Below are 12,349 nucleotides of genomic sequence, written 5' to 3' on the forward strand. Positions count from 1 at the left end.
TGCTCTTAATCGCAGAGCCATCTCTCCAGCCCCTGTCTAACCTCTTATCCATCCAAAAGATTTAAAAAAAAAAAAAAAAAAAAAAAAAAGGAATGCATTACCAAGTTGTACCCCTGATCGATGAAGCTGTGTCCAGGCATGAGCTGAGAGCCATCCAGTGAGGAGCAGAGTTTGCTCCAGGTCATCGCTTCCTCACAGTTATCCTATACAGATGAGTTTAGAAGAGATAGGACTGGTTTCTCCAGTAAACTTCATGCAAACGTTTGGTGTGCTTCATCAGAACTAATGGACACTTGGTACCAGTAACACACATAGGAAAGGACCAAAAGCAAAAGAAAAATTTCTCCAGACAGACCCAATCAGAGTTCTATGGTTGGGTTATCTTTGGGGTCTCCTCTGCTCCAGAATAACACTTGATCACCTCACTGCTGACCAAGTGCCCAGCGGGTTACCAGGCACATGTCCTACCAAATGGCAGAGGGTTGCTGGTTGTCGGTGTGAGTCTTCTCAGTGGGACAGTCTGGTATCTCCAGCTCAGACAGCCTCTTCCAGTAACTATACCATGTGTTAAGAGACAGCGGAACTCTTTATTGTCTCTGTGAGAACAGGAATCACATCATGTACCTAGTGCTGTCCAACAGCTGACAGAGAATGGGCGGCAGAAGCAACCCGGTGCCTTTCCACCTGCCGAGCCCTTGCTTCCGCCCCCTACTGTTTTTTAGTTTTCCAGACCTTGCTCTATCTTAACGTTACTGTTTAAACCTTGAACTGTTGCCTTCATGTTCTAAAATGTCATTATTTGTTCTTTGTTTTTCTTTTTAGTTAAAGACGACTCAAATCATACCATAGGAGTGGAATTTGGCTCCAAGATAATAAATGTCGGTGGTAAATACGTGAAGTTGCAGATATGGGACACGGCTGGCCAGGAGCGGTTCAGGTAGCTCTCCTACTTTACTAAGAACACTGGCCCTTGGACTCTTTAGCTAGACCCCTTCGCTGTGTGTGCTCTCAAACCAGCGTGCACACCGAATTCAAAAGCTCCAGCTCCGTCTGCTCACTCTCACTTCTGAGAGCCTTGACTGGACCCCAGATACCAAAATAAACAAAAGATCACTAGGTGACTAGACTCTCAGAGGTGGCAACTGGGTCAGGAGGGTGTGGTGCTGGGTATCTCTGCAGTTGGGTTTTGGCTTCAGTCTGTTTCACTCTGTTTGGTGTTTTGAGCCAGCGTCTAACTGCAATCTAGGTAGACCTCAAGCCCACGACCCTCTTGTATCAAGCTCCCGAATGCCAGGATGACAGGTAGGGAGCACCATCCCGGCCATAGTATGCTTTTAGATTACAATCAAGGCAAAGCAGCAAGACAAATGGCTTTTTCCATATTACACTTCTATGAGGAATTTTTAAACACCCATGGAGGGTTTTTATTCCTTTACACTAACTGGAGCCTGCTATGACAGTTGCTATGAATCCCGCAGGACACACTCGCACAACTGGTACTCAGAAAGACTAACTACAGACCCCTGCTAATGAGATTGTGTGGTCAGCATCCTGTAACAGTGAACGCACTGCGGTGCGTGAACATTTTTGTCACACATTAGGCAAAGTACACGAAGTCCTAGAGTCTTGGTGTTCAATGTGGAAGAAGTGACACCCCACACACAGGCTTTTCACCTTTTAGTTAAACTTGGGAATAGAGTATGGTAGTACCCATAGTCCTTGCTACTTTGAAGGTTGAGGCAGGAGGATCGCTTGGGTCCAGAAGATTAAGGCCACCCTGGGCAATATGGTGTGAGACCACGGGAAGTGCCAGAGCATATGTTATTTTGCTGGTGTAAAAACCTAACAAGATGGCTCAGCAACTAAAGGCTCCTGCTGGCCGAGCCTGACAGGCTGAATTCCATCTCCAGAACCCATGCAAAGGTGGAAGTAAAGAAATGATTCCGAAGTTGTCTGACTCCCACATATATGCTGTGGCACCCACATGTGCCACCCCAACAACATACAGACAGTAAAGTGTAAAAAACTAGCAAAGAGAGAGCAGTTGGTATTACAGGGGAAAAGCAGGTTACTGAAAGACCTATCGTTGACAATGTGAGGTAGACAGATCCGGTCCTCGGTAGAGCAAGGAGTGAGGAAGCATGTTGTGTGGGTCAGAGTAAATGTGGCCCCTGGCAGGAATCTAGGCTGTTTCCATCTTGGGCTTTTCCTAGGAAGGAAGGAAGGGTACAGCGCAGGGCACCTGAAGGGGGAACACAGAGATGTGAGGGTCTCCTGGTGCCTGCTGCCACATAGATCTCAGGACATTTGGGCCATGCAGACCCATGACCCTCCGGACCTTGTAAAGGGCTGCTCAGCAGGGCTCTGCTTTGCAGAGAGCGCCCTGCTTGTCCTGGCTCTATGTTGTGGTTCAGAGGGAAGCATGGTTTGTATGGGGACAAGTAAAAGCCCTTGATAGAAGCCCCTGTCATTCCCTCAGGTCTGTGACGAGAAGCTACTACAGAGGTGCAGCTGGGGCACTCCTTGTCTATGACATCACCAGGTAATGTCACCTCCCCATCACTCAGGCTACTTGGTGTTCTGCATCCCAGTATTGGTGAGATGTATCCTTTAGTTTGGTCTAGACAGGCAGCATGGTTGTACCCAGGAGGCTTCTGGGCCCTTGCCTGGGGAATCACAAAGGTCTTTAGTGTGTGTGAGCTGTTGAGACTGAAACAAGCAAGCCTTTTGCCTCATCCTTCACACCACGTGGGACACACTCCTCAAGGTGTGCAGGGCTCTGTGCCTTCTCAGACGTAATCAAGAGGCTAAAGATACAGACTCAGGCTCAGATCAGTGGGCTGGGAGTCCAGCTCCAGCCAGTAGCTTTTCCATCTTTACAGGCCTGGACCTCCCTGTTGTGGTTTCCTCATTTGTAGGGGTAGAATTCCTGGGTCCTTAGAAAGTCGTAGAGGCAGTTAAATCAATTAACGAAACATTGTTGCAGTTACTGGCTACGTGTAACAATTTAGTTTTACTCCTGCCTTGCCCTGGCCACATTTCAAATGTTCCATGCCACACGTGGGATGGCTAATGCAGCTTGTAGCACATTCCTGTCTTGAAGAAAATCTCAATCCGCTGACCTCAGAGTTAGCAGCATTGCCCTGGAAACACGTGATCCAAAAGTTTCCACCAAAGGGCCCTTCCTGGGAGGAGCATGACCCAGTAGAGAATAGCTTTTCTGCCTTCCTCTTCTGACAGGGGGTGATACTCCTGACTTCACCCTCCTCATCCCCCCAGTGCCATGAGAGACACAACCTGCCAGGGTGTGACATCACTTGTGCTGGTCCTTAAATGTGGGAGCCAACCTGCAGATCTGAGTTGGTCCTGGATAGACAAAGCCAGGAAGTCCTGCGCAATGTCCCTGAGCCTCAGCTCCCAGTGGCAGGAGGTTCTTGCAAAGTCCTTGTGAATTCCTGTGGGTAAAGGTGCCCACAAATCTACTGGTGACCCTGATTAGTGTTGAAGCCAGGCACGTACTTTGCACATACCGAGGGTTCAGGTGCATTTGCAAAGTGAGGGAAAGCCCTTCTCTGAACCCAGAGTGTCTGACTCATGGTTTCATTGTAGCAAAAGCTAAACATAGCCGGTGGGTCTGATACCACTGAGCAGGCACCTCTGAGGCGCTGTTGCCCTCACTGAAGTGTTGATAAGGAGTGTGCATGGTGAAGATGACTGGAAACAGTTGCTAGTTTTATAAAATACATGTATTATTTCCACAATCTTATGTTACACAGCCGAGAAACCTACAATGCGCTTACTAATTGGTTAACAGATGCCAGAATGCTGGCGAGCCAGAACATCGTCATCATCCTTTGCGGGAACAAGAAGGACCTGGATGCTGACCGTGAAGTCACCTTCCTTGAAGCCTCCAGGTTCGCACAAGAGAATGGCAAGTGACTTTTTTCCTCTTAAAGAGTCCCTCAGGGTGGTCTAGGCACAGTGACATTTGTGTGTGTGGGGGGGGCTTAAACCACCTGGTGAAATTTTGAGATTAAACTATCTTATGGAACTGTGGAGTCTCCACTGTCGACTTAGGCTACTTCAGCACAGCTTAGTCTGTCCCCAGTCTGCTGACAAACGTCAGTGGGCTGAGGAAAGCACGGTATTCACCATCCGTGGGGCTTTTATGTCTCTGGTATGTTAGCTGTCTTAGGGTGGCACATTTTTTTAATGTGACTTGAAGCATAATTGGTAAAAGCATCCATCATCCTACATAGGAAGGAAGCAGAAGAAACAGCCAGCTGGCTTCATTCTCTTACATTAAGTCGTTCATTCAATGGTAACAAACCTCCACCTTGTTTGTTTATTTATTTATTTTTGAGACAGTCTTTTTATGTAGTCTTGGCTGTCCTGAAGCTCACTCAGTAGACTAGGCTGGGTAACAAATTTATTAATGTCAAAAGTGCATTGCAAAGTTAGCAGTTGCTTGTAGAGGTAACAGCATTATAAACCCTTAGTTCTGAGCCAGCTGAGAGACTGGTCCATCCTTACGTCCACATCTGGTTGGAGTCAAGGACAGAAACCTGCTCCCCCAATTTGATGGGTGTTTACTAAGAACATGACCCAGGCTTGGTGTCTGGGGCCTGCAATCCTTGTACCTGGGAGGCAGAGGCAGGAGGATTACTGAAAGCTTGAAGGTAGACAGGGCTGTACAGTGAAACAGGTAGGTAGGAAGAAAGAAAAAGAAGAGAGAACCAATTACGAGTAGACACATGAGACAGGTGGTCCCAACCTTCCTAATGCTGACCCTGGAATACATAACAGCTGCTCATGCTGTGGTGACCCCACCAGGAAATTATTTTTGTTGCTACTTCACAACTGTAATTTTGCTATTGTGAATCTTAGGCAACCCCTATGAAAATCATTCAACCAGGAGGGTCTCAACCCAGAGGATGAGACCCACTGTTTTAGCATTAGCTTGCTTGTATGGTTTTCATTTTTCAAGAGAGGGCTTCTCTATGAAGCCTTGGCTGTCCCGGAACTCACTCTCTAGACCAGGCTAGCCTCGAACTCACAGGCATCCACCTGCCTCTGCCTCCTGAGTCCTGGGATTAAAGGTGTGTACCACCACCCCACCTCCACCCCGCCACCCTTGCTCCCCCAGCCCCTGGCAATTTAGAGTTATTTAGAAAGCAGGAGCTTTTAAAATGGTCAGGAAAGTCGTTCACTGTACAGACCCATTAGCGCAGGCTAATAGCTGTGCTGTACCTGCCAGCAGGAACAGGCTTTCCACTGTTTTCCTCTGCTCTGGAGATAAAGGAGCATGAATCCAAGTAGTACAGTAGGGCTGGAGAGCCGGCTCAATGGATAGGCGCACTTGTTCCTGCAAAGGACTCAAGTTCAATTCCCAGCTTCACCACCTCCATGGGCACCAGGTACCCATGTGGTGTATAAACATCCACTCAGGCAATGATTGGTATTAATGACTAGAGGAGACCTAAATTAGTGGAAATTATCTAGGACGCCCCAATGCACACATTTTCAAACTGATCATAAATTAAAAGCCATGGACGGGGATGGCTTTTCTTGGGCAGCGGGGCTGCATCTGGCTGGGACGGCCATGGGTCCTGCTCATGTGTTGTGCAGTGCAGTCATGTATCAGCATGTAGATCACTTGGAGAAGAAAGTTAGGCTCTAAGTGGAGATTTTAGCCAACCATCCCCCACTCACGTAGTGACCGACACGGTTCTCTGTCTGTGTGCTTCCTTCTTCCTGTCTGTTCGGTGCTCGGGACACAGCAATGGCCATTCTTCAGAAAGGGTTGGGCTCCCATAACTTAACACATTAACAGACCTGGATATAGTGGTACCTGTGATCCCAGCCCTTGGGAGGCAGGGGCAAGAGGGACAAGAGTTCAAGGCCAGCCTCAGCTACATGAAACCTTCCCTCATTAAAAACAGACAACCTATATTTCTGTGTACTAATTTTATATCTATAGAAAGAGAAGATTTACCTACTGGATTTTGCATGTTACTACATGAGAATCCTGAACATGCTCTCAGCAGTTAAAAGTCTCTTGTCATTGGGCCGGCAAGATAGCTCACTGGACAAAGGCACTTGCCTCCAAGCATGAGGACCCAAGTTTCATCCCTGTGGCCCACATAGCAGAAGGGAGAAAAGGCTGACCTACAAACTGTCCTCTGACCACTGCGCCCACGCCATGGCATGTACTCCCACCAAAATGAATGAGCAACTGAAATGAAATTCTAAACAGTGCTCCCTCCCCCTCTGCTAACTGTGGCCCCCTCTCTTCTTTGATACCATCTATAGAGCTCATGTTCCTGGAAACCAGTGCACTGACTGGCGAGAACGTCGAAGAGGCTTTCATGCAGTGTGCAAGGAAAATACTTAACAAAATTGAATCAGGTACCAGCCTCTCCCTAGCCTCATCTGTGGATTTTGCCCTGTAGCTCAGCATTGCCCCCTGCTGGCTGGGTGAACAAGGCTGTAGTAAAGCACTGCTATATAGCAAGTCAGTCACACTTGCCTGCGGGAAGCAAGCTCCCAGGAGTCACTCAGGGGCAGGTGTGTATAGGATGCTATCAAAATTGGGTTATTACAAACTAATTAGTGAACATTGCTGTTACTATTGCTTAGTTTTAAGTTAAAACACAGTTCCACTCAAACGTCTAAAACCGAGGCTCAGGTGGCTCAGAGGGGAGAAGCACACACTGTTCTTGCACAGGATCAAATTCTTTTCGGTTACTAGCACCTACACTGGACAGCTCATAACTGTTTCTAATTCCAAGGGATCCAGTGCCCTCTTGTGGCCTTTTGGGCACCTGCACACGTGTACATACACATACTTGAAATAAATCTTTTTTGTAAAATCCAAAAGCCCCTGAAGTCAGCCATTGATATGGGCTCTTGATCCTCCTAAGGAGTATTTAATGCCATGTACTCAAATGAATAGACCTTTTGCAGGCAATGGGACGACAGCATATAAATGTGAGGACCTGAGTTTGATTTCTAGCACCCATGTAGTAATCTGGGTGTGATGGTACGTGCTAGTAATCGAGGCACTGGTAAGGCAGAGTCAGGAAGACCCCTGAGGCTCACTCGCTAGACTGCATTGCCAAGTTAGTGAACCCTGGGTCCCAGAGAACCCATGTCTCAAAACAAGTAGAAAGCATGCAAGTTGAGCTCTGGCGATCTGTATGTTACACACCTGCACATAGGTGTTACACACAATACATTATAAAATTAAGGCCAATGTGGTAGCGTACACCTTTGATCCCAGCATTAGGGATGTGGTGAGAGACAAACCTCTGCCTTCAAGGCCAGTCTGGTCTACACAGCAAGCAAAAGACCAGCCAAGGCTACATAGTGAGACCCTGTTTCAGAAAACAAAAGTATTTTTTACTGGATACATTTTTGCTCTTCACGGTGAAGATACAAATGCACGGGCCATCACAGTGTTCCCTTTTCCACTTACCGCGTTTAGGGAACACAGAATCATGGGCATTTTCTTGGTCCTCAGGTGAGCTGGACCCTGAGAGGATGGGCTCTGGCATCCAGTATGGAGACGCTGCCCTGAGACAGCTACGGTCACCTCGACGCACACAAGCTCCAAGTGCACAGGAGTGTGGCTGCTAAGCACCCCGTGACACAGGTGGGTGTTGGGGGCCCTGCATCCTGGGCAGAAAGGAGGGGCTGTAAAACTGCAGAGGGGCGGAAGGAGAGGGAAGGAGAGGGAAGGCCCATACGGATAGAGGTCTGCCCCACAGGACTGGGGCTGCAGAAGCTCCTCCCGCCCGTTCAGAAGCAAAGGCAGGGCAGACAGGGAGAGCCCAGTGGTCCTGCTGTGACTGTTCTTTTTCCTCAAACCACGGAGTACACGCGACCTAACTGGAACATCTCCAGAACCAGCAAGCTCCCCGTTAAAAACTTTTGGTAGCTCCCTCTCCCATTTCCCAACAAAAAAGTGAACTCTTTTGTTGGAGAAGTCGAGGCAGGAGCCTCCACCTTAGGACAATCCTCCTATCTCAGCCTCCCTCCCAAGTCCTGGGATTACAAGTCTACATGCTCAGCTCACAGTGGTGCTGACTTAGCAGTGTGAGCCGGTGTTCATCCAAAGGTGAAATTGCGTCCTGTCTATAGGGCTCCGAGCTGTTTGGCCTTTACAAGCACAAAGGTATCTTCGTCATGCTTCATGTTTCTCAGGTTCGGTGGTGGCTTCTGGAGCCCAGCTGCTGGAACCTGAAGGGCCTGGAGTTTTTACTACCATCTTTTCTACTCTGCACAGAAGTAGATCTTCCCGGGGAGCGGTGCACACTGGCAGCCGGGGCTCCGCAGCCGTTCTGTGAACCAACGCAGCGGACAGTACCTTTAGATGCCACTTGTATGCAGATCCCTGCCCCACATGTACCCCTCATGTTCCGTTAAGTCGAGCTTGTGCTGCACACAGCCCAGCACGTTCCCACAGCACAGAGCCAGTGTGACACGATAGAATCCTGCACTCGCTGAGCTTTTCTTTTAAAACTCACAGGAAATGTGGCTGTGAATGAGAGAGAGAGCGTGCTTCCCTCATTGCGTTGGTTACACGTCTGACTCCCTATGAAGGGACTCCGGTGTGAACAGCCACTGCGTTTCTTATTTAATCCCTCTGACCCCCTTTTACACTGTTTCTGTGATCCACACCTGAAATGCTAAACCCACAGGACTCAGTAACACCTGGAAATAAAGTGGAACCAAGTTTCTCATGCACAGTAAACTGTCCTGCTCTGTGGACTCAGGTCAGCCTGCCCATCCTGCTTGGCTTCCTTGTCACCCCCACCGTCTCCCTGCCAGAAGACCCTAGCAGACTACGGTGCTTTCCTTAAGGCTCAGTGTAAGGGCCTCACTGCCTCTTTTCACGTCTTACGTTCTTTGAGGTCGTTTTCAGGAAACTCACCACCTCTAGAGCAAAGGCTATTATTGCTTATTAAGAAATCTTGGGCTCAAAGTGCCTCGGTTTGCACGTGCAGAGCCCTGGGCCTGATCCCCAGCAAACACCTCCACAGCACACACATTATCTCACGCCAGGGGTGGTGGTGCACACCTAGAATCCCAGCACTCAGTGAACCGAGACAGCAGGAGGCGGCGCTCACAAGTCCAAGACCAGCTTGAGCTCAAGTGACTGGCGTACAGTGCATGGAGTGAGTACAGTGTAGAGGTGAATCTCTAATAGCTTTGTAGCTCTTCCCGAATTCATAAATGTCTTACTGTACACAGTTATCAACCTGGTTGTGTTTCAGGCAGAGTCTCACTGTGTAGCCCAGGAACTCGCTACGTAGACCAGGATGATCTCAAACTAAAAAATCTATCTGCCTCTGCCTTAGGAGTTCTGGGAGCAAAGGTGTGCACCCCCACACCTAGCAAAGCCCTTTTCCCAACAATGTTTCCCGAGCACTGCTTTGTGCAAATTTTAATATGCCCAGACTTCGTCTCTCTCCTATTTAAAATGTCCAGCTTTGAGATTTCACTTTGGCAATTTATTTTATGTGTGTGCTGCTTAGTGCTCACTTCACCTCAGGTCTTTCTAGTTTAATTCTACCACAGTCAAAAACATACAATGCACGATCTTACTTGCTTTGGCTGGCAAGGTCTGTTCATACAATAGGACTGGTGTCTCAGTAACGCTATGTCCCGGAAGGGCTGCTGTGGCTGGGGGAAGCAGGAGCCTCTGTCCGTTGGCGCTTGGTCACCACCAGGCTATCCTGCATCATGGCTGATCCCCACCTGCTAACCCTAGTGCTCATGGGAGGTGCAACTCTCCAGCTCTTACCCTGAACTCGTCGGTCCTCCCGATCTGTAACTAACCCCGCTGGACCTGGCCACACAGCCTCTGCCTCCATCCCGACACAGGATGTCTTCACTTACCTGCATCAGTCTGTGGGTGGGACGCTCACACATTCTGCAGAGTCAGGTGGGTCCTGGGAAGTCTCAGCAACTTTGCAGCATTGTTGGCATGGAAACACCAAGACACGGTATACACCGATAGGTTTGGTTTCTTTTGCATTTTTTTAAATTGCTGCTCAGACTCTCTGAATCTGCTCTTTTAAGTTAAACATTTTTCGTATTATATGTCTCATTGTAAAATTTCTGAATCATTTTAGTCTTTTCAGAGTCCCCTCCCTTTAAGAGAGGGGGGTCTTACTCTAGCCCAGGCTGGGCCCATACTCAAGAGAATCCTGCCTCAGCCTCCCTTATACTGGGATTATGGTGTGTCCCAGTTGACATTTTACCCACTAATGACCGCTTCCTCTGATCACTTTGAAGAATTCACCATCATTCAGGCTGTCAGGGCAGCATGTGGGTTTTCTTTGAGCCCTTTTTAGTCTTTGTAGTTTGATGACGATGTGTCCTAATGTGGCCCCAGACCCAAATCCTGCCTTCGACTCCCCCAGGATCACGGGTGCTCAGAGCCTTTCTTTGGGTCTTTCTCACATATGGTTCGCTTAACTTCTTTCATCAGTGCAGAAGTTTCCAGATGTCATCTGATCCTTTAATGCCTTTGCTGTCATCTTTGTCACCTTCCATGTCACGGGTCCCCTTGAGACTCTGCTTTTTCAGTCTCTCTTGTTACACTGGTGGGTGTCTCCTCTCCATTCAACCACTGGATCTGTCCAGCTGTGCTCACTCAGTTCTGTTTCCATTTAGGGTCACGTTTGTACAGGCTCCCTCTATAACCCTGATGGACCCAGGCTGGCTTCAAACTCACAGTAATGTTCCTGCCTCTGCCTCCACGTTCTGGGATTAAGATGTACAGCAACTTGCCCATTCACTTGGCTCTTTATGACACGTTTCCTTACTGACCAGTATAGGCTTGGAGAGTGTTTCAGTTGCTCATTAGAGCAACTTTGATGCCTGCATTGGATCTGCTGTCTTTCCTCTTACAACTCCCAGCTCAGATACTGAGTGGCATAGCCTTGTCGCTCACTGTGGTTTCCATCCCGTGGGACCACTCCCTACACCAACTCCCACTACCTAAAGACCCCCATCAAAGGTCCATGGAGTTAAAAATGCCCAGATAGGCCAGGCAGTGGTGGCGCACGCCTTTAATCCCAGCACTTGGGAGGCAGAGGCAGGCGGATTTCTGAGTTCGAGGCCAGCCTGGTCTACAGAGTGAGTTCCAGGACAGCCAGGGCTACACAGAGAAACCCTGTCTCGAAATAAATAAATAAATAAAATTAATTAATTAAAAAAAAAATGCCCAGATAGGACAAAAACAAGAAACCTGCTTCTTTTAGAGATTTAAAAAAAAAAGTCTTCAGATACTTTCAATTACTTAAAAGCTCTTGTAAGTTCCCACAGATCTTCAGATTTTTATACAAAGATCGATAATCACCGTGTTCCCGGGACACCATCCATGGTACTGACTTGGATGCTGGTCTCCATGTGGTTGTATCTGAGAGGCTCTGCAGGGATTTGTCCCAGGAGCTGAACATCCGTCTCATGATATGGGTCCTATGTCTGATGTAACTGTGTCTTGTACATCACAGCCTGGACAAAGAGGGATGAAGTTGATAAAGGCAGATGATGGGTGGACCGGCCTACAGACCTCAGTAAACCACTAACTCACCTCCTGTAGAAGTGGGTAGCAAAAAAAAAAAAAAAGAAAGAAAGAAAATACGTAGTTCTGCCAACCTAAAGCCTGTTTTGAGGACTGGGAATATAAGTTGGCAGAGTAACCACCTAACATGCATGAAGCCCTGGGTTATTGCACACACCTGCGATCCTAGCAGTTCAGCGGTCGAGACAGGAAGTGCAGAAACTCCAAGGTCATCCTTGCCCCTTTAGTTCTGAAGCCAGTCTGGGCTACAAGAAACCCTGTCTTAGGAGGAGGAGCAAGAGAAAGAGGAAGCCCCATCATCATCATCTGTGGGCTGGATGTACTTGGGAGGTAAATGAACCTACACAGTGAGTTCCAGGACAGTCAGGGCTACATAGAAAGACTCTGCCTCCCAATCCAAATTCACATGCAAGTATTCTGAGATGACCCAGGTCATGTTTAAAGGGTTGCAGTTATATTGGCCATAGTGTGTGTGTGTGTGTGTGTGTGTGTGTGTGTGTGTATATATATATATCAAAGACCTTACCTGGGGCCAGGAACTGCAGAATTGGCCATGGCACAGCACTAGTTTAATCCAGAAAGTAGACCATGTGGCTTTCCTGCTTGTCTTGAGAAGTGAACTTACCAGGAAAGCAAGCCTCACCGTCGTCGTCGCCTGCACTGGGCCTCTCCCGCTCCTCTCCGATAACATTCCGGCGTCAGGGAGCCCCATTCCGTTTACCAAGTCTTTTAAAGATGTTTTTAACTTGAAAG

At 48.2% G+C, this 12,349-nt stretch overlaps 1 protein-coding gene and 1 long non-coding RNA gene across 3 annotated transcripts in view; one reads left to right on the plus strand and one right to left on the minus strand.

Annotated features, from left to right (window-relative positions):
• Positions 1–8,755, plus strand: part of Rab4a (RAB4A, member RAS oncogene family) — a 28,961-nt gene extending 20,206 nt beyond the window's left edge. The window contains exons 3-8 of one of the 2 annotated variants that reach the window (XM_034523064.2): positions 823–937; positions 2,480–2,542; positions 3,777–3,931; positions 6,313–6,408; positions 7,523–7,654; positions 8,206–8,755. In XM_034523064.2, the coding sequence (XP_034378955.1) occupies positions 823–937; positions 2,480–2,542; positions 3,777–3,931; positions 6,313–6,408; positions 7,523–7,638 (545 nt within the window). In that variant the 3' untranslated portion in view covers positions 7,639–7,654; positions 8,206–8,755. Of the gene's footprint in view, positions 1–822; positions 938–2,479; positions 2,543–3,776; positions 3,932–6,312; positions 6,409–7,522; positions 7,655–8,205 lie in introns of those variants that run through there. The other variant, XM_034523065.2, reaches the window with a different exon arrangement.
• Positions 2,739–6,318, minus strand: LOC143435012 (uncharacterized). Its single transcript, XR_013104973.1, has 2 exons — positions 5,251–6,318; positions 2,739–4,689 (listed from the first exon to the last, which is right to left on the minus strand). It is a non-coding gene; the product is annotated as an uncharacterized LOC143435012 (long non-coding RNA).
• Positions 8,756–12,349: the final 3,594 nt, after the last annotated feature.

The sequence above is a fragment of the Arvicanthis niloticus genome, chromosome 18 (genome assembly GCF_011762505.2).
Source record: "Arvicanthis niloticus isolate mArvNil1 chromosome 18, mArvNil1.pat.X, whole genome shotgun sequence".
In the NCBI taxonomy this organism is placed as follows: Eukaryota; Metazoa; Chordata; class Mammalia; order Rodentia; family Muridae; genus Arvicanthis; species Arvicanthis niloticus.